The sequence below is a fragment of the Sander vitreus genome, chromosome 19 (assembly GCF_031162955.1).
Source record: "Sander vitreus isolate 19-12246 chromosome 19, sanVit1, whole genome shotgun sequence".
In the NCBI taxonomy this organism is placed as follows: Eukaryota; Metazoa; Chordata; class Actinopteri; order Perciformes; family Percidae; genus Sander; species Sander vitreus.
This window is the reverse complement of record NC_135873.1, coordinates 11,992,625-12,018,435: the sequence shown is the minus strand read 5'-3', so window position 1 is coordinate 12,018,435 and position 25,811 is coordinate 11,992,625. Positions and strand designations below refer to the sequence as shown.

At 41.5% G+C, this 25,811-nt stretch overlaps 1 protein-coding gene across 1 annotated transcript in view; it reads left to right on the top strand.

Moving 5' to 3' along the window:
- The window catches only part of pcxb (pyruvate carboxylase b), a 312,422-nt gene that overhangs the window by 219,742 nt on the left and 66,869 nt on the right, over nucleotides 1-25,811 (top strand). Inside the window, exon 13 of the mRNA XM_078275766.1 lies at nucleotides 23,553-23,697. Within this exon, the coding sequence (XP_078131892.1) occupies nucleotides 23,553-23,697 (145 nt within the window). The remainder of the gene's footprint in view (nucleotides 1-23,552; nucleotides 23,698-25,811) is intronic.

Genomic DNA, 25,811 nt, shown 5'->3' with positions numbered 1-25,811 from the left:
TCAAACGAAGGGAGGTTGGAACTGTTTTGTGCAACTGCTGCTGCCACACAAACACTCTCAGCCCTGCATCCACACACTCTTACCATGATACACACAGGCACGCACACACGCCAGGTGAGATTACATAAAGTCGTGGTGATGAAAGCCAAGCTAAAACGCACCTACTGAGTAATCTGATACAGCAGGACAGGTGTGTGTGTGTGTGTTCTCTCTGGCTGCCATTTGACATGTTTCTGTTGTTATGAATGCTTTTCTGTTCATTATTTATAGGCCTGTGTGTCTGTCTGTGTGTGTGTGTGTGAGAGGGAACACTGAGTTCCAGTCCAGTGAGAGCTGGTGTTCACCGCATTGATGTGCTCAATGATTCAGCACAAGAGAGCTAACCATGCAAACATAGATTCACCTTTACCGGGCCAATATATGCCAACTGTGTGTGTGTGTGTGTGTGTTTGAAACTGCATCATCGTTACCTTTTCCGTCTGTGCGGCTCTATAATCCGAATCAGCTCCACATGTTATCCAGGTGTGTGTGTGTGTGTGTGTGTGTGTGTGTGTGTGTGTGTGTGTTTAGCACAGATCTCGCCCCAGGTGTTTCTCCTTGTGTTGGGCCAGCGGGAGGGATGTGGGGGGTGGGGGGATTGTGTGTTTGTGCTGCAACCTGTCCTACTCCTCTTCACACACACACGCCCCCACACACATCAAAAGGAGGCGGATGTAGGTCAGTGTCAGAAAACCAGAGAGTTGCAGAAATTCCAATCCCACAATATCCTCTTAGGCTTCTATAGATGAAGAAAACCTGAAAAATCCGAATTACTTGCTCAATCCTGGTGTGATATTCCAAAAGAGAGATCTCAGTTTGAAAAGAAATCACAAATCCACTTTGCTTTAAATCCTATTTATGGCGTTTTGATATGATTCCCTCATGGCTGTATTCAACTTCTCTCTATAGGCGAAGCAGTTCAATTGGCAGAGAATGGGAATCCTGGAGTTGGCGGTGATCTTCACCTCCCTTCCTCACCCCCTCCCTCCTCCTTCCCCCCTTTTCGCTTCCACTCCCTTTCTCCTTCTTTTATTCCTGCCCTCACTCATACAACCATATGTCTTCTTATTTGTGCATCTGGCTTTCTCTCCTATTTCTTCATTCTTTCACACATTCAGTTTTTTCCCCCTCTTTTCTCTCATCCCTCACTTCCTGGGGGGTGATTTCCAGGGTGTGTCACTGGGGCTTTCTGCACTCTACGCGCTGTGATCCGTGTTTGTTCTCCCACTTTGAGTTAGTTCATTGATGACCTTGGAGTTAGGCGCAGAGAGGGAGGTTTGAGAGTAAGCTGCAGGAATGGCTAGAAACCTGCAACAGAGGAGAAACATGGAGTGTGAAGAGAATGAACTGTGTGCACTGCACATGTGTTCCATTAATGCCTCATTCATCACACAAACATTAGATTGAGTCCATTATCACTTTTTTGCCTCCTTTTTCTCTTCCATCCATCTGACCTTCTCTCCCCCCCAGCTATCTACATCCATCCCCCTTTCCACGACTGCTGATTTTGATCATTACCTCCTCCCCATACGGCTTCTTTAAATCCCCCACCTTGCCACCCCTTGTTTTTTTTCTTCTCCTCTCTGTCTCCCCCCCTGCCTCTCACCTGTCTGTCAGATAGAATCAATCGTTCCGAGACCCTCTTAACGTCTCTCAGAGGCTGCATTAGCTTGTTCTTGCTCACACACCCTCTCATGAGCACCATGCACACACAATCATGCAGCACGTTGGCGCATGCTTAAACACAACACCACCACCATCACCATGCACACATCCACTAAGTAGTCATGCAGTGATACTTTCCTGCAAGCGCACAAAGCCTCTGCATTCCTCTCTTGCTCTCTCTTCCAGACACACACACACACACACACACACACACACACACTCTAATGAAACAACTGGGCTATTGATCTGCCCCATGAATGTCAGACAGTTCTAAAGTCTGCCCCCTCCCTCCCACTCACTAGCCTGTCAATCAAACTCCAACACCTTTAGAAGACAATCTCATTATCTTGCTCTAAAGCTGTGCACTCACTCTGTATGTGTTTCTTCATGAGTGTGTTCCTCAGAGTGTGCATATATGTACATTAGTGCAGCTGCTACACATGCAGCCTCTCTGCCAGATTTGTTTTTCTTCCTGAATTCAACTGAAAATCCCTCATTTTTTGTTCTTCTTTTCATTCCTGTTTATCTGCTTCTCCTCCTCCGGTGTTCACTTTGCTACTTCAAAAGCACAATACAGCTACTTTGTGTCCTTTTATCCATTTCTTAAGTATTCCTCTAGTTCTTTCATCATTACCTAACATGTCTTATTTCCCCTGTTTTGCCCTCCACTAAATGAAAAGGTGGAATTACTAACCTTGTTTTCCGGATCATTCCACCGTGACTTCTGGAACCGTCACATCTCCCGGTCTCCGCGGTTCTCTCTCTATCTCAGCTCCGTGGAAAAACACCCATCTCTCTCTCTCTCCTCTCTATCTCTATCTTGCACTGTCTATCTCCCCCCCCCCTCTCTCTCTCTCTCTCTCCTCCCGCTGGTCGTCCCCTAACTCGGTCTCGACAGCTGCAGCGCTCTGGCTGCCTCCTCTATCGCTCTTCCGTCAGTCTGTAGGCTGATTGAATTTTAAGTCATGTTAATCCCACAGAACAGGTACTGAATGAAGGAAGGGACACTGCGAAAAAGAAGAGAGAGAGGGAAAATAACAAAATGCATGGAGTAAGCTGCCTTGTATTTTTAGAAATCTCTCCTTCAGGAAGGTTTTCTCCAGTTTGTTTTGCCTCCACCCAGTCACTTCACTTATCCATTATATCCTCTTTCCTTGATTATTTTTGCTTTCTTTGTCCTTATCTGGGGGAGAAGAGTGTGTGATTCCCGACGCGGAGCAGAAGAGAGGACTGTGAGGCAGAGAGGGAGAGAGAGAGAGAGAGAGAGAGAGAGAGAGAGACTGACTGATAAAGGAGTACCAATAATGGAGGGCAGTAATAGAAAGTAACCAAGTAAATTTAATCAAGTATAGTTTTGAGGTACTTCTGCATTTTATGCAAATTTACATTATTATATATAGTGTACTTTACATTTAGTGGACACCTGGAGATTTTGTGTATAAAACGTATAATTAACAACAAATCTCATAAAAACACCAAAACCAACATAAACTCCTTGTTTTCTGCCCGTAGACAAAGCCTGATCTAGTTTATACCTCTGTACCATAGGTTTTGTACCATTGTTGTCCAAAAATTATTATAAACACAGCATTGCACTGGGTGAAATGTTCCTCCATTGCAAAGGGGACTTTAAATTTCTTTTAAATCAGTCCCACATACACTGTCCTTCTGCTGTTGTTACCCACCAGCGCACCAAATGCATATTCATTTGCAGCTGAAAATAGTTCCCAACTAGAATGGCACTCTTAGAGCGCAGACCTCTGCCAAGGCCAATGGTGCATTCATGTACTCCTTCCTTGGACGGTCCCATTTCGCGATTTCAAAGGTTGTTCTTCCGACTTTGGTGTGTTCATGAGCTTTAAGTTGTAATGTTGAAACAACATGCACGCTACAAAGAAAACGTGTTGTATTTGGTTTGCTCAGAGCTTCCAGTGTTTGTGTGACAACGAAGAGCAAAGGGAATGGATCAGGCGAGCTATGAAATCTGATCAGGAACTAATTATTCCAACACCACATCAGTGTAGCACGAATGCCAAATCTTGCAATGTTAACGAAAGTGAACAGTAATATGTATTTCTACCCTGTGAATTGGATCCCCTTCGGAATTGAATGGGTTCTTCCTTGACCCAGGCTGAACGCTTCCACCAAGTTTCAGGAAAATCAGGCCAGTAGTTTTTCCATAATCCTGCTCACAGGCAAACTAACCAACCAACAAACAAACCAACCAACCAACCCGAAAACATAACCTTCTTGGTGGAGGCAATGAATACACTATTTACTCCTGTTTCAGTAACATTTGCTACAGTGCCTGCTGTTAGGTTTTCTGTTTAAGGAAATTACTGAGCCTTCTTTCTAAAATAAAAATTACTGAGCATTTTAAACATTTGGACCAGTTTTTTAAAGCTGTATATCTGCAGTAGGACCAAATTGGCTTGGGCTTGAGTGCCAAAAACAATGTAGGAAAGTCAAAGCATTAAGAAGCATTATGGTCTTCACATTGAATCTGTCCACAATGGGGGGGGGGGGGAAATCAATAAAGGGTTCAATAATAAACAATGGCATATGTGGTGGTGTACAAACAAAGTGACAAAATTTGTTTTAATTAAAAAAAAATACCTTGAGAGTGAATTGGAAATTCCTCTGCACACAGTCAACCAGTGAAGTGCCTGCAAATGCCGTATTTTTGTCTCAAAGAAATGTTAGGCGCAGCTTTATCCTTTAGTGCATCAGTTGTTAAAAAAAAAAAAAAAGAAGCATATATTATAATTAAACACTCTGTAAGGGGCCATTATGCATATTAAATGATTTTACTTTCACTACATTTTTGTTATACTTTTTTACTTTCACTTGAGTCCAATTTTGAATGCAGACTTTTCTTTTGTAAAGGATCTGAGTACGTCTTAACCACATATGAAGGGTTGGGGGAAGAGGAGGAGATAAAAATATGCTGATATGATGAAGGAAGCGAAGCTCTTGGTGCCTCGAGCAACTCTGGGCCAGTCCGGGGAGCAGAGGGGGAGCAAAGAGAGATAATTAAGAGAGTGAGCACATCAGTGGCGATCGTGATAGCATGGCGATAGGAACAAGTGTAGCTGATACGACTTCAAACGGTGGCCGGGTGCTTGATTTCCCCGCTGTGCCGATGGCTGCTGGAAATAGGCGTTAAATGGAAAGTGGCTGTTGGTGTGTGTTTGTGTGTGTGTGTCCCATTACTGAGGCAGAACCCCTAACGTTGGAAATATGGGATGTTGGAATTAAGTTGTTTCCAACATTCACATACAGTATGTGCATGCCCATTTTGTCAATACAATCACACACTGGAGATGAAACATCATAAATATGGCAAAGGGAGGGCAAGGACAGATATTTGGTTGTTTTATGGATGAATTGGTTTTTCACCCAGGAAATCATTGATCTTCTAAATCAATCTGTGCTTCCCTTTTTATTTCTACATTTGAAGCATTCACCTCATCTCACTTTCATGTGTCTCCATGCATCTTTTTAAATTTATTTTTGTCCCTCGCTTTCTCCTTCTTTACTCTCACTATTTTTTTTTCCTGCTGTGGGCCAGTGTAATTTTAACCTAGCAAGCCAGACCTCCCTCAAAGCAAGGACCAGCAAGGAGAGGTTTGATACATAATTTCATCCGAACATATCCCGTTTACAGCGCACAGCTTTATGGCTCGTTGCTTCACAATTAATCAAACCTCGAGTGGTTTGGCACCCAGTCCTCTCGTCAGGGAGAGTGACCTTGCTGACTGAAATAAACTAACATGACCTACTGCTGGGTGATGGATGAAGTGAGTTCACCAGTCAGGAGAAAATCTCATTACTGACTGGCTTGTTAGTTAACATGTAAGGAATGTATCCTCCAGTTTACCTGTGAATATCATTGAATGTCTTATCCAAACATGCAGCCATGAATCTATAGAGGAAAGGTTAAAGTTGTTGTGTCCTTAGAACATTTCCTGTGACCGCAGATCAATCGTGTTCAAGTGAAGCACACAGGGGAAGATCTATTTCTCCCTAGGACTGAGAACTAAAAGCAGAGAGATTAGCAGGACATTTTTTTAGTTCATTCAGAGTTATGCTGCTCTTAATCAGATGGAGGGCAGACCTGTTCTGCTTTGGTCAGGCCAAATTAGCCCTCAAAGTGAAAACGGTTGCAGGGGAGTTGGCCTACTGACCCTGGCCTGAACGAATCCATCGACTTTTTTATTTATTTATTGCAAATTGGTTCACTGGTCAACTCACTGGTGGTGTCAAACAGGAAATATCTAGATGTCAAGTATGTATGTAGTTTACTCAGGTGCATGCTAATCCTTTTATTTTCTTCTGATTTTGTTCAGCGAATACAAAGTCCTCGAGTTGCCTGCTGATCTGCTGTATGGAGGGTAACTAATCCTCCTTTCACTCTGCGGAGACTGGCCAAGCAAGGGCTGTGGCTGGTCCTGTATCTGTTGAGGCTTGGGAGGTTGGAGGTTAGTGCCAGGGACCTGTTGAGTGGGTGTCTGACACCGGATGTTTTTCTTCTTTTTTTTTTTTTGGGACATCCTTGGACTCCTTTTCCCCAGCTGATTGGGTGTTAAAGTCGGCTGATGGGGTTTTCTTCCAAAGTGGTTGTCAAGATGGGAAACGGGCGTTTTCGAACATCCTTTGAGTAAGTGCAACTCATCGGATATGCAACGTGATATCATGACTTCGCGTAAACATACATGCCACTGTCCTAAAGCCAAGTGGCATGTTATCTGTACAGATTTTGAGCTATCCGCATGTATATCTACACTGTATACAGCAGACGACAATCTGCTGTTTCACAACGTAAACATACACGCCACCCGCCACTTTCTAAAGCCACGTGGCGTGTTATCGCGAGGCTACGGTTGGTTTTAACGTCACACGCAGTGGAAAAGAAAAACCGGTTGGGATTAGGAAAAGAAGAACTGGGTTGGGTTTAGGAAAAGAAAAACATGGTAAGGAAAGGAAACTACACACGCGGAAGACGAAGGAAACATCACACGCAGGACGCAATCCCCGCTGTCCTGGGTGAAAGTCCTGTGTTTGACCCATCCACCACCCCAACCAACCTCCCTACGCGGATTTTCGCCCTTTCATACTGCGCTCTACGGCGTCAGTTCACACGCAATCGCAAGGCAATATAAGTCAATAGAGGCCAAACGGCGTTGATAAACACGCTGAAAAGCGAGTGCGCGTCTTCATAACACGCCAATAACGGCATACCAATTGGCGTGTCATACATACGCCACTTAATGAGATCAGTCTGGGATGTGGGGGTGTGTGTGTGTGTTAGTGTTACTCACACTTCGTGAGTAACAGTGTATGTAACAAACATAACTTTTGTAACGCCCTGCTATGAACTACTACAAACTACTATTTCTACTCATAGTTCCATTATCTTTATAGTTACTATAATTCCCACTGTTCATCACACCCCCAACCGGCACCGTCAGACACCGCCTACCAACAGCCTGGGTCTGTCTGAGGTTTCTACCTAAAAGGAAGTTTTTCCTCACCACTGAGTGGGGTCTAGACCTACTCTAGCTGTAAAGTGTCTTGAGATAACTCTTGTTATGATTTGATACTATAAATAAAATTAAATTGAAATTTGAATTTGTTTAAAATAAAAATCCAGAGGACAACTTTAGCTTCATAGTGATTGCATCATTTTAAATCTAATGTGCTGGAGTCAACAGAGGGGAATGCCTAACAGATTCCATGGCCACAGTTTGCTTTACTTTTATTTGAAGACTGGAAGGAAACAGCTGAAGTAGTTTGTCTGAATGTTGCTTACCAACAAGCAGAAAACAAACAGCTATTGCAGAAATGTGAGCAGCTTAGGAGCCTTGTCAGCAGCATAATGTATACTAGTGTGTGTCCGTGACAGAGAGATGGTTGAGATATTGAGGAATTTAAATCTTCAATTAAAAAAAAAACAGCCTAAATAAACCAAGTCTGCGCCTCTCCGTCACTTCATGTTTTTCTGTCCTTTAGCTGGTTTGTCATCAAGTGAGGACATTATTTTGTGTATAAATGAGTCACGGTGAGTTTGTATGACACGGTGGCTAAATATAAGCAACAAATGCACTCAGTGAGCACCTGTCCACAGAAACATGACACACACACACACACACACACACACGGATCAAACATTCCACACAATCTCTTTGGAAGCAACACACAGAGCATGATGCAACATGGCCAGCACGCTCTGCAGTTAGATACACACCTCTTACAAGGCTAAATAAAACGCACACACACACTGACACACACTTGCTCAGCTGTGATGTCAGGTAAATGGTGTGGAGGTTTAGATCGAAGGGCAGATCCCCATCTATTTGTCTCAATCTAGTGATAATGAGAGACAAGGACAGTCACACACACACACACACACACACACACACACACACACACACACACTGCATTAAGAATAGTGTCTCCAAATGATTTTCCAGTTACTGCCGGCAGACTGTTTTACCAGCCATCGGCAGCAGTCAATGACGTACGAGAAAAAACATGTTGGGCCTCATTTCTCTGTATTGTTCTAAGTGTAAAACCTTGACAAATACACTCAAGTCGTAAAGACACGGGGCTGAAATGACTTCAGGGATATGTTGGTTAGAGAGAAGAATCAAACATGCAAGCAAAGCGTTTCCAAGAACGAGTTGCTTTAATGCACTATGTGCTGCCGAAATTTACATTGGAAATAAGAAACAATGGTTTAGAGGCAACTAATAAAACTTTGTGTGCGCGTTGGGCTACAGAAAAGCATCTGTACAGAAATGCAATGGGCTGTTCAGAAAAAACGAGGCTGTTAAATGTTGAAATACAAAGCTGGGAAGTGCAAATGAAAATATAGCAAATTAGATTGTTTTCATCTGAAATATGCTGCAGTTTCTTGGCATTAGTTCTGTTAGAAACGAAAGGATATGTGCAGGGTTGTGTCTGTGTATAAAAGAGAGAAACTGAGTACTTTGACACATTTACATGCATATAATTATCAGATTATAGCTAATAAGGGTGAAGCGCTGAAGATTCTTTTATAGCTTGCTATAACTGTTCCAATACCCCGGTTTCTGTGCTACAATGCATACTTTTTTTCTGTCATAATTCTATGGTTAACCATGCTATCTGTGTTTGAGCACTGCAGTAAAATTCTTCTTTGAGTTAAGATTATTGAGCATGTTTAGAGATGTTTTCCCCCAAAGAAAGATGTGCCACTCTGTCATTGTAAATTGCACTTGGAGTGGAGTTTGTTTGTAGCCTAGAGAGTAGCCTCAAGACAACGCTGTGGAAGAGCAGACTAAAGTATCTCACCAGCTGACATTTTTGGCTGTCATCAAGCAGTTGGAGTTCCATGTCAATATAGAGTCATAGCTGGGTTAACGTGTTTAAATATTGCATCTAAAATTGCACTGTTATTAAGCTTATTCTGACTGAGAATAATTACATTAACAGATTCCGAGCATGCCGTTTACATGATCTTCACCACATTAATCGCATTACAACTGGATTATTGGCTGTGCTAGTAAACGTAGCTAATAGACCTTTCTCACAGCAGGACATTTTGACTTGTTAAATGCAGGTGTAACTAATAACGTTAATAAATGACTGCATTCAGGTTCGGTGTGCCAGTGCCAGAGCCCTGGTGTTGCTCACGCTGGCTTACTGGCATGGCTTACTTGCACAATGGACTGGAGCATCATTAAATGGAACGGCCATTTTCAGCACCACGGTCAGGGCGCCTCATGATAAGAACACAAACACACACACACACAGTAGGAGGAGCAGGGGTCTCGATCAAAGAGCATTAGAAAAAGGAAATGTGAAAACCTATAAATACTGCCTAGAAAATCACAGGCAAACATAAGGCTATACAACATTCAAATAAATAATGCATGATGTTCTGTGCTGAGAAAATCGAGACAGTTATAGTACATTCTGTAAATAAGAGGCCCATATTAGTCATTTTGTCTTCTGTGCTCTACTAGTTCCTGAAAACGGTTGTTTTAGGATTAAAGGTGTCATGTTGAGCTATATATGGAAGGGAAGGCTTAAGAAGGTCTTGTTGGTTGAGTCAACATGTCTGTATTGGTGGGCCAGCAATCTTTGCTCAGTATCTATTAGTGCGGCATGGATGAATCACCTTATTACTTCTGACAGTAGTCTTCCATACAGAGAGCCCGTTAGATGAGATACTTTGATGATGGTAAATGGAAACCGCGAGAGACGTGCTGCTTTACTTTGATCTCTAATAAGCAACATGATGTGACTCACTGAATCCTGTTTGGCGTGCCCTTGTAGTCTGTCACCTAATGTAACCCTAAGGTAGTTATGACATAAATGGTTTGTTTTAATGCAATAGGAACATAGCTAAGCAAAAGGATATGAGCAGAACCTGATATCTTTTCAAAATGTCAGTTTTATTGAAAATAAAACAATGTACTTACTGCACAATTTGGCCTTAATTTCTACAAAGTGCAAAATAAAATGTGGACTGCTGTGTTAGGGAGAATGATGTGAAGTTATTGACTGGACTAACTCTAGCCTTTTCTAAGATTTCTATGAATTGTCATCCAATTTTACACTTTACTTTCTTTTTTCAGCTGTATTTGCTTTGTAACTGCTTACCAAGAATGTACCAGAAACACATTCGACCATATTCGACCTGACTATCATGCTACTCATGATGTGTCTTTGTGTTTCTTGTGTTATTAATGAACATCTGCTCTAGTGTGGGAAAGCATTTGTTATTGAGACTGTTGACACTTCGAGAACATTTTGGAACATTCGCAGCCCAAACCTGACACGAGAACGTGTTTGAAGTGATACAGTGCTCGCTAATTAGACTGGGGAAGAGTTGTTTAGTGTGCCGCTTCAGTATTTCTATAGGACTTGAAATTCAAAGTCACATCTTTAGAGTTCATCTCTAGCGCTATGGTTGCCTTCATTTTGCTTCATTGTTTGCTGTTTATTTTCCCAGTAACTTTCTGTAGTCAGTGTACTGCACCTTTAGGGTTTATATACCTTTTGGTCTGCTTTTTTTTGTTTTCGCACCTCAATTGGTTTCAGTTTTTTATTATACCTCATACATAAAACCAGACAGCTACTGCATGTTGGTCTTTACAAAGAATACCACAGCTCTTCTTTTTTAAACTATGACTCTGGGTCCAAAATGAGTCACCGACATTGTTGGGAGGATGCCAGGTAATTAGATGTCAAAGATGAACAGTCTGATAATGAATGGTAATATATGTAGATGATGTACCTGAAGTGAGATAAAAGTAAGGTTTCAGGCCGAAATGTTATAATAGTTGTGTGTATCGTGTAACAGTAGTGGATCAGGAGTTTGGGTTTTAGTTTATTATAGCCAAATTAGTATGTAATGTGGGGTGGCAGTAGCTCAGTCTATAGCTCAGTCACTGGTTTAATTCCCTATATGGACCAAACTGCACTGCCAAGGTGCTCTTGAGCAAGGCACCAAACCCCTAACTGCTCGGGGCGCCTGTCCACCGACAACTGCAGCCCCCTCACTCTGACATCGCTCCATTGGTGCATTTATAGGTACTGAGCATGTGTGTGTATTTCAGGCCTGTGTGTAATGTGTGTTCTAACAACAGTGATCACATTGTAATTTCCCTTGCGGGATTAATAAAGCATAAATTATACTATTATTATTATTATTATTATAATAATAATAATAATAATAATAATAAAAAAATGGGTATTATCCTTGCTTGAGTTTTGTTGCCGGTTAATAGAAATAGAAAGTTATATGTAGATGTTATCCAACCTGGGGTCTACACACACTGTGAGGTCTCACAGCAAGACCGGAATGGATTCCCGAGTTAAAAACATTTTCAAAAATGTTATGACTCGTTGGTGAATTAGCATTCATAGCACATCAATGTGACCTGCTGCTGAGCAACCTTTCTACGGTTGACCAAAAGAACCGCCATGAGAACTTATCATGAGAAGCTTTCATCAAAAGCCACTGCCTGAAGTGCATCTGCTGACAATAAATAGTCAGAAATATATCCCATTAAATCCATCATACTGCCATTAGTTTGGAGCCTGAAATGTGCTCTTCTCCCTAAAAGATCATCTGTATAGCAGATCGTCTGCTTTTTTCTGTTGTAGAATATCAGTTTATACTATAATTGTAGACCAAATTGGCTCCAGTTTTATTTCTGTTGTGGGTCTATGTGATAAGGGGTAATACAAGTGTTTACTGAGCTGAGATCCCAAAGTGAAACTATAAATTCCAATGTTTTCCTCAGGCTCTATCAGGTTGAAGATCTCCTGCTGCTTTATGCTATCTCAAAACTCTCTGCGGGAGCATTGGTTATAAGATGTCTATATAGACGCCAGAATTGTTTGTTGTTATGCCAGGTGTTTGATACCACGTGTTAATGCATTACAGGACTAGATGTGGTCTGATTACTCAAATGAAAAACATGGTTGAATTTTGTACCCGTTTTGCAACATAAGAGTGAGACGATCATTCACAAGTTTGAGTATAATTAACAAAGAAGACCAATCACCTGCTGGCAGGGTCTGAGACGACTCACTCTGTGGGTTGTGTGTCACGAGTCATTTAATGCGTCACAGGCATACTGCTTAAGGATTCCCAAAATACCACTAAGTAGCTATTTGATTTAATAAGCCTGCATCTCAGGGTCCCTGAAAAAGGCCTTTTAGCTCATTCAGCACCACATTTCTTGAGAGCAGGTGAATCTGAGTCACACTGTTTGAGGATGACACATCACATATTAGTTATGATTCCTGGTGTCATCTTGCATAGTTGTTTCAAGATTATTTGAAATATCACATTGTTGACCCCTCAAATTCATGTAAAGCATTTCATGGGTCATTCTGTATCAAGAACTGTAGCTTTGTTGTAGTCCCCAGAGAACAGTGTGAACTTACTAACCCCTGTAAATCGCCAACTGGGACATGTAGGTGGTTAGAGCTATATAATAGCTTTATTTCAGAGCACTTGAGGACAGATTGTCAGTCAAAACACAACATATTGTGTAGCTACAAAGCTGTGTTCCCTCTAAGGTGGCAAATTGGTGAGTTTAGAGAAGAACCTTTTGCTCTTTGGCTGCAACTGACTGAAAAAATATTTACTGTTCATGCTTTAGATCTAAAAATATTGTTCTCCTATTGCAAGCTGCAGTTATGTAAACTATATATTGACATGAGTGCAATAGCTGTCTTTGTTTAGAATGTCTAGCAAGTTTAGCACCATGGACAGTGTCCTTTTCAACTCAGAGAGGCAACTGAGACACATTAAGAATGTCCTCCCATTACTGAGACTCTGTGTCTGACGTATCTCACAGCATCCTCCTACAGTTCCTTTCCCTAGATTTTTGAAGGGTTTCTGAATTAAATAAGGCATCATAGCTGTATTAACATGGACTGTGTCTTATGAAACCTCAGGTACACAGATTCATGCAGAGACACAAATCAAACACAAAGCCGTCATCCCAGAGAGAGAGAGCCTTTGTCAATTTTATTTCTTCATATTTTGGCAGATTCCTTCATATGCGCTTATTTACAATTGTAATATTTCTGGCCACAGCTCCCCTGATGAACTCCAAGGTGAACATTTCTCTACCGAGTTATTACTGAAAAGATCACCAATCAGACTTTTATATTTCACTGAGGAAAAAGCCCCTTGGTGAATGTCAAACACTGATTCCAGATTTGTAGGCGCAGCCATGAAATAGACATGCACAAATCTGTTATCTGTGTAATGGGACTGGTAGTGAGACAGGGGTGAGGACTGTGTGAGAGAGATGCCAAGTATGCAGACCGCTGCTGCTTTTCCTTTTGGCATTAAAACATTTTCAGTTATTTCATGCTTGTAAGGGCCACTGGAATTGGATGAAGATGGTTGTCATGGCAAAAAGAATTAAAGCATGGCCTTGGGAGTTAAGTTAAGGGGTAAGTTTGTCACATCAGCACAGACTGTGATCATCATTTGCTGTCGCCTTGACCTGCTCATTCTTCCTCTGGACACAAACGGATGGAGTCACGCACAAATAAGGGCGCAAAGACGAGAGTGGAAACAAACATTGACTGGCCTGCTGGCCATCTAACAAACCAATAAGTAGTGGACCGCAGCAAAGTCATTAACTGCCAACTGAGACCAAAAAACATTGTGGCCATGACACGGAGTCACTTTGTGTGTGTGTGTGTGGCGCCACTTTTTTGTTTTTTTTTCATCCACATTTGTGCTTTTTTCTTAATGTGCATTTCAAGTCTTGGGTTCCGGAGAGTCTACTATTATAAATATTGGCTCCAGTTTGTATGTGTTTGCTGCTGCATTTAGGCTGCTGAAAAAGACAGAGGTGTGTCTGTGTGTGTTTTTGTGCATGTCTTGTCTGCTTGAGTACATTTGTAGCTAATGTAAGTGTGAGAGGAGCTGTGTGTGTGATGGGGATAGGGTAGACAGAGGAGGAGTGAAAAGACAAATGACCTGACAGCTCCCCTATTCAACTCCTAATCACTAAGGGAGCATGGAGGCTGTGTGTGACAGAGAGATGCAGTGTTTGTGTTGGGGGAAGACAGAGATCAAGTGTGTTGTGCATTTGTGTGTAATGCTGAGCACCGTTTTGAAATGTTTCAAAACTCATAATCTGCACCTGTACTGTCTCTTGATACTTTTTGTATCCTGTCTTGTATAAAGCAACTCTATATTTGCCTTTAGAAATGCACAAAACAATCTGTGAGAGAGAAAGGAAAATTGATCACTAAAAATGCTGCGATACGATGATTTATTCAGACTGAAGTGGTGTCAGTCCAGATATTTTCTGAAGAGTTGGGTCTAACGTCTGCATTACACGCTGATCTTTACCAGGAGCAAGAACAGAACAGTCGTGTTTACAAGGGATCTTTGGGTGAGGGTGGATCCAGGTGAGCTGTAGATCAGAGACACCCTGCCAACACAGGATTTCACCAAGCATGTTCTTGGCTTTATAGGTGAGCATCTGGATGTGAAACCTAATGTGAACCAATACAAGGATCCAGTGGAGGGAGTGCAGGAGCAAAGGAACATCCTGAGTTTCTCGGTTCAGTTAGACAAAACTGATACCATTCACAGCTAAATGCAAGCCCACGTTGCAGAATTGTCACTTGTCTAAGGGTTGTCCCTTCATAGCATCAGGTCTGTGTTACGACTGTGGGCTTGTTTTTTTTCTTGCTTTTAAGTTAGGGTGGTGAATACTTATTTTCTCTTGGCTCTCAGTTAACTTTGTTTGTTTAATGTTATCCTTAGCCGTTCCTAGTTACATCTATTTTATCACATTTGAATAATATCTGTCTTTGTGGCTGCTGTGAACCTGGGGAAGATGGGTCTTTTTTATGTTTTTAATCGCCCACCCTAAGACAGGGCGTTATATCAACGTAGTGGACAACTTCCTACAGCAGACTTTACATGAGATTTTGAAACTTGTTTGTGTGCCGTCTTTAAAGGTACAATATGTAACATTTCTGCATTCAAATGTCTTAAAATGCCTATACCTATGTTATATATTTTTTTTGAGTTACGTACTTACACTATCCTAAATGTTTCCAACAACGTTCAAACCCAGAGAAATCTATTTTATTTTAATGACACGGTCCGTTTCATTTAGTCGCCTGTCAGTGGCGTCATATAACCTTTGACCCCTCTGGTTCCTCTAACTCCCGTCAAAACATGGCACTCAGATGATACGTTCGAGAGTAATCGTAAATCATACAATCTCACAGAGACTAACACCCAGTAACTGTTATACAGCTTGCTTTCTGCTACACAGCATCATTTTGTCATTGATTACATGCCACTTACAACACAGTAATACAGCAGAGATCTTATTTATTGATACACTTCAATATCGATTGATCCAGCTTAATGTAATGTGCTACGTTGACAAGTAGTAACGTTAGCGTTAGCTCATGCTAATGCTCGGAGGGGAACGTTACAACATCGTTCAACGCGTTCATGAAGTTATTTTAAGTATAATTGTTTTGATCAAGGTAAAGTTACCGTTACACAGAACTGGGCTAACCCACGATTACGTTTGCCAGCTAACGTTAGCTAGCTGTATAGATAGAAGACAAATCTAATGCTAATTTAGCCAGCTATCCCACCCTGTTTATTCTGCCTGACTCCCCGCTGCTAAGGGACTAGTTCAGTCGAGATGAGAGCGGACAACAGCTCCGGGGACACGACACATCCACAGTTAGCCAGCAGCCAGCCACTCTTATAAACTTACAGCAATCCGAACCCAGCCAACACAAATTCCAGCACCGGTTCATAACGATGCTAACGGCAGTTACAGAAAGTTTTATGTTCCGTCGGGGAAACGGACCATATCGCCCCAGGCATCCAAGTCTGGCTGGCCGCGGTGTTGTGCTGAAATTCTCCCCTCTTTAGCGGTCTTCTTTACAGTTACGTTTGATCCACAAATGGTGACTGTCCCGTGGACAAAAGGTGAAAGTGGGGAGAGTCCGAAAGCAACACCCGATAGCCATCCTATTGATGTAGCTAGGCGTATCCTCGGCTGAGCTGCAGCCCCAAAGATACTCGGCAGCCAGCCCAAGCCGTGAAGTAAGTCTCTCAGCGTATCCTCGGCCGATATATCCGGGGCCGCGGCTCGGCACCAGAGATACTCTGCGGTTGGCCCCAGCCGCGAAGTAGCTAAGTCTCTGAGGTGTTGAGTAACATTACAACAAACCCTGCTGAAAACATCCGAAAAGTGACACTGAGGTGAAATATATTGTGATATTGTTAGCTGCTGGCTAATGTTAGCTTGCTTGCTAGCTAGCTAACTGGTCAACTAGCTAGCCAACGTTGGCTACCAATACAAATCGAATCAAGAAAACTTAATTATGTGGGGGAAACTGCAGCTATTTTATCAGAATGAAATGAATAGACGTTACTAAATGCAACAAGGATAAAACTGTAATGGATAAACCTATCCGTGAACAGATCTATTTTAATCAGCAATTGTATTAAACTACAACTCCCATAATACCACTATACAATGTCATCAAAAGTCCGTGTTTACATCATTGTTTTGATTGAGAGACCTCTAGGGCAGAAAATTACATATTGTACGTTTAAGTGATGTTGCATACTGTGAAGCCACAATTAAACAGGGCAGATCTGCTGTTTAAATTTTGCACAACCATACGTGACTGGTAACCACAGATACCTTCATGCTTATGTGCCCTTAAAACGTGTTTTCATTAATTATTCTACTGTTCCTACCAGTCCTTGCCCATCGTCTCCAATGGGTAACCGGGGCAACAACTGTGGGCATGATTATCTTTTTAACGAGTCTGGCCAACATGTGGCCTGGATCTCTGCATTTTTTAATTACAATATAGGGACTGTAGAAGTGTGAGCAGCATGATGTGATAGAGATTGTTCAGGTTACATGTTATATGGTGTTTCCACAAACCGTGTAATTTTAAGAACCTCAATTTATTAGTGGATTATTACCAGAATCATGTTTATGTTGCAATATGAAAATTAGGCAGGCAGCAATTTAGTTTCCAGATTGTCAGCAGTTATTTTTGCATGTAAAGCAGTCAGATCTAACTGAAGTACACTTTAAAAATCATTTCAGATATGAAACAATATAACATGAATAAAATTGACAACATTTTGAATTCTATTTTCTTTGCATATACTGTATAACACTACAGTGGCATTTAACTGCCTATTCTATGGTGTTTGTATGGATCATTGGGGTGAGAAATAAAAGCACGTACTATTGGGCACAAAAAAAGGTGAATTCAATTTAAAAAGGGTCATCACCTGCTTATAATGGTACATTTTAGGAGCTGTATTTATATTTTAACCCCCCTGTATCCAAGCGCCCCTCTGTCTTCACTTTTTCTATCGCCACAAGCTCATCTTCTACATCACATTTGTAGAGAGCTGTGGCCCCAGTGAAATTTGACATGATGCAGGGAAAGGTTTGAGCGTGGCCCTGACCCAGATCTCCCATGATTTTACTTTAACTTCCAGAGTCAGCCCAAAGGTTTCTTAGACCAACTTGCTGTTTTTGAAAAAAAGCAAAATATGTGAGTATGTGTGGGATGATGGTACGTCCGAAATGATGGAGGTCTTGCTATTTTTCTCCTCAGGTTGTTATCCTTACAGTAATTTGGAGCACATAATTGCATGAGTAAAGGGGGTTGCACCACAGAAAGTGTTGGAGTCCCGATTAGTGTCGGTAAAGGAGCAGACTTGACTCCAGGCTTGAATATAAAATATAACTTTATATTAGCGCTCTCAAAGCGAAGGCAAACGTAGAGGATATGTGTGATTAGGAAAAACATGGCAGGTGTAAATGTACACATTACAGAATTTGATTTAATCTGTTAAACCACCTTCACATTATAATTTGAGTCTAGGTGTAAATCCCTTTTGGTCCTTACATTAGTGACAGAGATTATGAACAATGACCACATTACACAGAAGCATTTAATGAACTAGGGCTGCAACTAACGATTATTTTCATAGTCGATTAATCTGTTGAATATTTTCTCGATTAATCGATTAGTAGTTTGGTCTATAAAATGATGACGTCCTCATAGGTCTTGTTTTGTCCACAACTCAAAGATATTCAGTTTACTGTCACAGAGGAGAGAAGAAACTAGAAAATATTCACATTTAAGAAGCTGGAATCAAAGAATTTGTTACTTTTGTTGTAAAAAATTACTCAAACCGACTAATCGATTATCAAAATAGTTGGTGATTAATTTAAAAGTTGACAACTAATCGATTGATCTTTGCAGCTCTACAATGAACACTCAATTGAGGAGACAACTAAGCAGGCAGTGGAGTTTAACCACGATGTGTTATTGTGCAGTGCCGTCCCAACTCCCTGAAGTTCCTGTCCTGAAGGTGTATTTAAACGTTACGTTTAGCTGAACCATCAAGGTAAACAAAGATATCGCAGGCGCCGTAGACACAGATGCTGAAGCCTAGTTCAGCCTCGCTCTCTCTCTCTCTCTCTCTCTCTCTGTGGGATGTATGCAAAAGTGTGGCAGGCCCACCGACCTCCAAAAGGAGACAGTCCTGAGACAAAACATTCCCTTATCACGCAGTTTCCTAGAGAGACGGACATAATTATACATTACAGGTTTGGTTATTAGAGACTGGCCAAATATTCTTGTCCCCTGACCGGTGTCTGTGACCTATGAATGACCTGATCTTGTCTAAGCTTTCCCTTAGTCTCATCATACCACAACATGGTGTTTCTGGCCATCACAAGTTCTAAAATGTTTATTACTCAGAAATGTTCGGAGCAGTCTGGACTGTAACACCTGGTTGTTTTAGTTTTTTTGTTGTTCATCCCACCTACTTGTCGGGTTTGGGTAGTGATAAAATGACATCCAATCCCAGTGCACACAGATTGTGGACAACAAAAATACATAAAATAACAGGTGATGTTTCTCCCATCCCCCTCACCCCCCCCAAAAAAAATAAAAAAAAGAAGAAAAAAAAGATCTCCAGACTGCATTTTTACTGTCAGGTGTAAATTCTGTCTATATTAACAACATTTGGATGTTGGATGACAATGTTAGCTGCCCTTCTGAAGCAAATGTGCAAGAAATAGTGTAAGTATTTTTAGCACATTGCTTTTTGTTAATGTCAAATTTAAATGTGAAACTACAAATGTGTAGCCAACAAGCCAGATGCCCTGCAACTAGAGTCAAAGTGTTTTAAGGCGGTGGTATGTTGAGCTGAGGTGTTTGCAGTCAAGCCAACAGCTCGGGACATCAATACCTAGCTCACTACGTTGCTTTGGCAATCACCAGTAAGGCTGATTGCAACAAGACCGATAACGACCGGCTGTGAGCAGAGTCACAATAAAACAGACCTACCAACGGTAAACGAAGCACTGTGGGTATAAAAGTGGAGATAGTCAGAACCCAATGTCATTTTTTTTGGAGGAAAAGTACAGAGATTTTCTTTGCACCAGAATGAGTAGAGGCATTGACTTATGATACTGTGCCTTGTGTGTGTGAGTTAAATTGTTAGAGTGTGGGCGTGTGTAAACGAGAGCCTGTGCAAGCATCAATTCACATTTAGACGTTTATTTTCCCACTAAAACTAATGCAGTACTCAAAGGTGTGTTGTATGTGCTCGTGTTCGCTTGTTTGGGAGCAGGAGCCACAATAATCACAGGCATTTGTGTGTGTGTTTTGCATGCTGTGTGCATAGCTCCGAGAGCTGTAGCCAAGCAGGGGTTTACAGGGGGCATCTAAATCAGGATAGAGAGAGAGAGAGAGAGAGAGAGCCGAAGAGATACTGAGTGGGGGAAAGGGAGAGGCCTGTGTGTGTCTTTTCAAAGTGTGTGTTTCACATCATTAGGGGAAACATGGAGAAAAGAGTGAAGGGACTGTGTATGTGTTAGTGTGCGTGGTAGCCACAGGCTTCCAGAGCAGCTTTATAATGAACACATTGATCTGGTACAGCAGAGAGGAAAGGGACAAACCTCCATGTATTAATGGTGTCTGTCGTTCCCTCTCCTCCATTATTTTTAAGTCTTTCATTAATAGTGGCTGTTTGTGTTATTGATCTCTCATTCCCTATCTCTGCCTCGCCACGATTTTTTATTTTATTTATACCTTTGGATTGCTTTTACCCCCTTATGCTCACTAATTAAGTTTGTTTACACTTACACATTAAATAATAGATGAAGATATCAAACACAGAAAAATGAGGGAGAATTTCAAACTTGCAGGTAAAACGTCAATGTTCCCTGGCCTCATAAAAAAAAACTCCTCGAAAGAAGGTAACAACAAATACAAATCAGAACTTTTTTGAACTACCTTAGACCTTGTCCAAATGGGGAAACTATTGGCTGTCAGTAAAGGTATACATGAAATATCAGAGCTACAGAGAAATGGTTCAACATTTGGGGAAATGCATTCATTTTTTTTCTTGCCAAGAGTTACATGAGAAGGTTGATACCTTTCAAGTCTGTACGGTAAATATGATGCTACTCCCAATAGGTGGTTAGTTTAGCTTAGCATAAAGTCTGGAAATAGGGAAACGGAACCTTTCCCATACCAGTACTTTGCACTTTCGTATGGATTGGTCAAACAAGATGTAATGTGTTAATTGGCAAGCTTTAAGGTGCTGGGTGGCAGATTTTGATACATCTGGACAGACAGCAATTACCTCATGTTTCCAGTCTTAGTGTCAGCTAGTCTCGCTTTGCCAGACCTTCCTCCACAGCGCTGCGGAGGAGGGTCTTGCTAGTCCACACAGCATTCCGGGATGTGAGAAAAACATGCTATGGTTTATTGGTATTTTTTCAAACCAATCACAATCGTCTTTGGCGGCGATAAGCACTGAGCGGAGCAACAGTGCCGCTGCAAAATAGCCTCGGGAAGAAACTTTTTTTTGGTGGAACACGTGTACGTTCAAAGGTTGTTTTTAGTCGTGCAACAGAAAACTCAGATTGGACAGATAGTCTAGCTAGCTGTTTGGATTTACCCTGCAGAGATCTGAGGAGCAGTTAACCATAGTCCTCAGAAATCCACCGGAGTTTAGAATTACAACACAAAGAAAGTGGAAGGTGACGGACATCCGGTCTAAAATGAGGGACATCCGGCGGAATTTCCGGCGGCAACGGAGCAATCCCGGAAATGGAACGTCGTCGATATAGACTAGGTGTCGGCTAAACCTAACCAGCTTGCTTTGCCATTCTGAAGTCAAAGCTTCAATTTTGATCGTAAAGAAATGGACAATACATCCAGATTTAATCTGGCTGCTTGTATTCTTTAAGGACAAGGGCTTGTATTGCAGCAGCATATAGGCCTATTGCAATACAGTTATGTTGGCGGATACTATTAATGGAAGAAAATAAAGATGTCCACAGGTTTGTGAAGTCATATTGCAGTTATAGCATCAGGCAGAAATCCCTTCTCTGTTTTGGTCCTGGTAGCGCAGCACGGCTGTGCCAATCCCTTGGCTTTCCTCTCTTTCTCCTCTCCAGGTCTTCTCCCTGTAGCAGGAGGCTGAGGATACTGTGTCCTTTTGTGTGCATTTGCAAAAAATTGTACCTCAGAAAATGAAACCCTGGAAAACATTTACAGTTTTTTCTCTCAATTACTCAATATGAATGGTGCTTATTGGCTCTATACACTGAAGTAGAAGATGTATCTTTCTTCTGCTGTAACTCCCTCTCTCTGGAAGAACAAAGAGGTGAGATATATATATCTATATCTATCTATATATATCTATCTATATATATCTATCTATCTATATCTATCTATCTATATCGATCTATATCTATCTATATATCTATATCTATCTATATATATCTATCTATATATATCTATCTATATATATCTATCTATCTATATCGATCTATATCTATATCAGTTTCCCTAATAAAAACGTAGATGTATACTGGATACATCTCATGTTGGCTCTATTGGTATGACCAACATGTTCTTTATTAGCCCCAGCACACTAATTTCTCCGCTGCAACTCCCTCCCTCTCAGTGCTGTTAATGAGGCATGTGTAAGTGTGGTTTTGTTTATTGCTCAACTCCCTTCTCCCAATTATGGGACTCCTGACTGATTTTGCTTCCGTAATTATTTGAAGTCACTCTGGGTTTGACTGTCATCTAAACGCCCAAAGTGCGGTTGTAAACTCTGTCCATCTGTGGGTTATGTTTTGTGTGTGTGGTTTGTATCCTCACGCCTCCGTGACAGAGATCTATCTATAGACTATATATAGGCGGTGAGGTGGATGTTGCATTTCTGGGTTTAGAGAAAGGGAGCTGCTTCATACTCAATACCCAGGAGGTCCTTAAGGACTCGGCTTCTCTCATGGTTCTGACCTCTGGTTGGTTGGTTGTGCATTTATAACAAAAAAAAGGATAATTGGATTTGGGGTCATGAGTGGCAGGGGTTCACTTCTTTTTAAATGCCATTTATGACTCACTTTTGAGTCATATGCAAAGACATTTTTAGCAACAATCTTTTCACACAGTTTCCTTCACTCTACCTTCCCTTGGGGACATTAAACAGCCATAAACGCATCTAAAGCCGCTCCAAGACCATATTACCATATTCTCTTTTCACTGACTCCCTGTAACTAACATTTCCGTTTTTCTTTCTACTAATCGCTCTCCCCCTTCCATTTTTTTCTGTCAATCTCCCTCCTCTTTTACCCGCCCTTTCACTTTCTCCGCCTCTTACATCAATTCAAAGCAGTCTACTACCCCCATTAAGATGGGTTTACAAGAGTGAAAATAAAGCAACAAATCTAGGAATGAAATTAACTCCCAACAATTACATCTCTTTCCTCGCTCTTCTCTCTCATTCACTCTCCCTCCCTTTGTTAATCTAGAGAGTGTAATTGGCGTGATAACACTTGTTATGCAAACAAACAACAAAATAGAAAGGGAATGTGATTGCTTTCAACAGTTGACTTTCTCCCTCTGCTGTGTGTGTGTGTGTGTGTGTGTAGCTGAGATTGTGCACGGTTTAGCCTACTCTGTGATTTAAATGTGGCTTTGGCAATGCCTGTATTTGTTTTTACCAACGCGTTGTGTGCCCATTCACAAATGCCTGTTTAACACCCAGCTCTTAAGCGAGTTGTTGCCTTCAAGTGGTTAATTTGCAGAATAGGACTGAGTGATTGCTTTCTTGACTGTCTCGCCTCTCTATACTTTCCATTTAGATTTTGCGTTTGGTTACATCTACTTCAGTACACTTACAAACCCTTTGTGTTTATTAAAGAATACAACTAAATTAAAAGCCTCCCCTCTGTTTTTTTAATCTGTCTCTCCATCTCTAGACCAACATCCCATTCCTCCAGAATGTTTTTGCCAACCACCAGTTCCTCCACTCCACCGTGGACACCCAGTTCATCGACGAGAACCAGGAACTCTTCAACCTCAAACCCACTCAGAACCGAGCCCAGAAACTACTGCACTACCTGGGTCAGTGCACACACACACACACACACACACACACACACTATGAAGGTAAATATGTTGCAAAATGTGAAAGCTTGTAGAATACGATGTGAGAACTTGCAGAACAAAAAATCTGAACTTGTATGGTAAAATTTGCAGGGCGCCTGCGTAGGTCACCTGGTAGAGCGGGCGCCCATATGCAGTGGCTCAGTCCATTACGCAGCGGCTCAGGGTTCGAGTCCGACCTGTCGCCATTTGCTGCATGTCTTCCCCCTCTCTCCCACCCTTTCCTGTCTACAGCTGTCCTGTCTATTAAAGGCTAAAATGCCCCCAAAAATATCTTAACAAAAACAAATTGCGCTTGTAAAAAAATTTTCACACACGTGATCTGAATTTGAAGTCACAGAAAGAAAAGAAAAACACGAGAGCTTGTAAAAAAATCTGAACTTGAACGTTGATATTTGCGCTCGTAGAAAATGTTCACACACCTGTATTCTGAATGTGAAGTCACAAAAAAGATATTCACAAATGTGTAGATTTTTTTTAATTTTTTTTTTACTCCGGTCCACTTTTCATCACAACCGCAACTCAGTTATTACATTATCTCTTGAATCTGTCACTGCAACTTCACATATGTGCTTTGTCGTATCACAAAGTGCTGAATCTGCGCGCTGCTTGCGATAAATTTGGTGCAAAACTAATTTGTACCTGTGGACTGTGGAGAGGCTGTGGAGCTCTCGGATGGAGAAAGCAAGGTTTCTATCGCCAGATGAGCGACAACCCTGTCCGGCTTATTTATGTAGCATGGAAGCTTGGTGGAATTAGCAAGCTAGCGTTAGCTAACTAACCAGCCAGCCTGCTTTTAAATACATACCATTATCATTATCTAAACACTTTTTAAGTCCAACCAAAGAATTTCTAATAGGGGAAGAAGTTCCACTCTCTCGTTACTTCCGGCTTCTGAACTGGTTGCAGTTCCACCAGAGTTCCATATAGGGGGCGCTCACAGGCCAGTGCAGAATGAATGGGACTCTGGAGCTATACCCCTCAAAATCCACTTTTCTCAGGATATAATTTTTTGTCTAGTAATTTGAATGTTGCATTCGAAAGGGGAGGCTAAGAAAATACACACTGCTGGGTGTTAGATTTTTTTAAAGTGGCTTTTTTGTTCTAAAGCCTTTTAAAATGTCAATGACGTCATACACATATACGGCCAGAGATACTGCTTTACGAGCTCTGAGTCGCTTCCTTTGTTCTCTCGAAGCATCGACAACACAGCTGACAGGTTAGCCTCTCTCTGTTAATACACGTGCTAGAAAGAGGTTTGCTAATGTTTTGAAGACCACGCCAAAATATTCACTCTGACATTCTGGTTCTGCTTCGGATGCCGTCAAGCGGGATCTCCGATCGTAATCAGTCCTTCACTGACCAATCAGCATCCATTAGCAGAATGCTAGCGTGTTATGGGCAACAACGACTCAACCTGTAACAAATCGAAAGGACACAAGTACTCGTTCATTCAATTTTTGACCTATAATCCATGTTGAACTTGCAAAAACTACAATCAAATCTGAGATTTCTCAACGACAATCAGGCGAAAGAGACAAATTTATTCATTCATTTAGCACTGGACCGCGATCACCCCCAGTGGAACTCTGGTGGAACTGCAACCAAAGTAGGTACAACAGGGCTGAATAGGGAGCGGAACGGCTTTCCGTAGACGGGCTTTGGTCCAACTGAAACACTAGATAGGCAAAAAAAACCTTCATCACGCACGCACACACACACTCTCAAATGTGACATTACAGCTGTGTTTCTGACTGCCTTAACATTCAATAGTAAGTTTGTTTTCAGTGAGGGGACCTGTAATGCTTTTGCTTGTTGTTACTGATTTCTCAGTACAGGATTATTATATTCTGGCTTTGGTGGGAAAATGAAAGAGAGGGCTAACGGGACCTATACATCTTATAATGGATCCAATAACAATTACACTCAAAATCTGGGATATTATAGTTTGAAGATAAAAACCAGAGGGTAAATGTGCTGAGCTGGTTTGCATATGATTTAAACTTCAAACCAGTGGTGTCTAAATGGAGGTTCAAACAATGGACAGAAAAATGAAGGTGTCACTGCTCTAC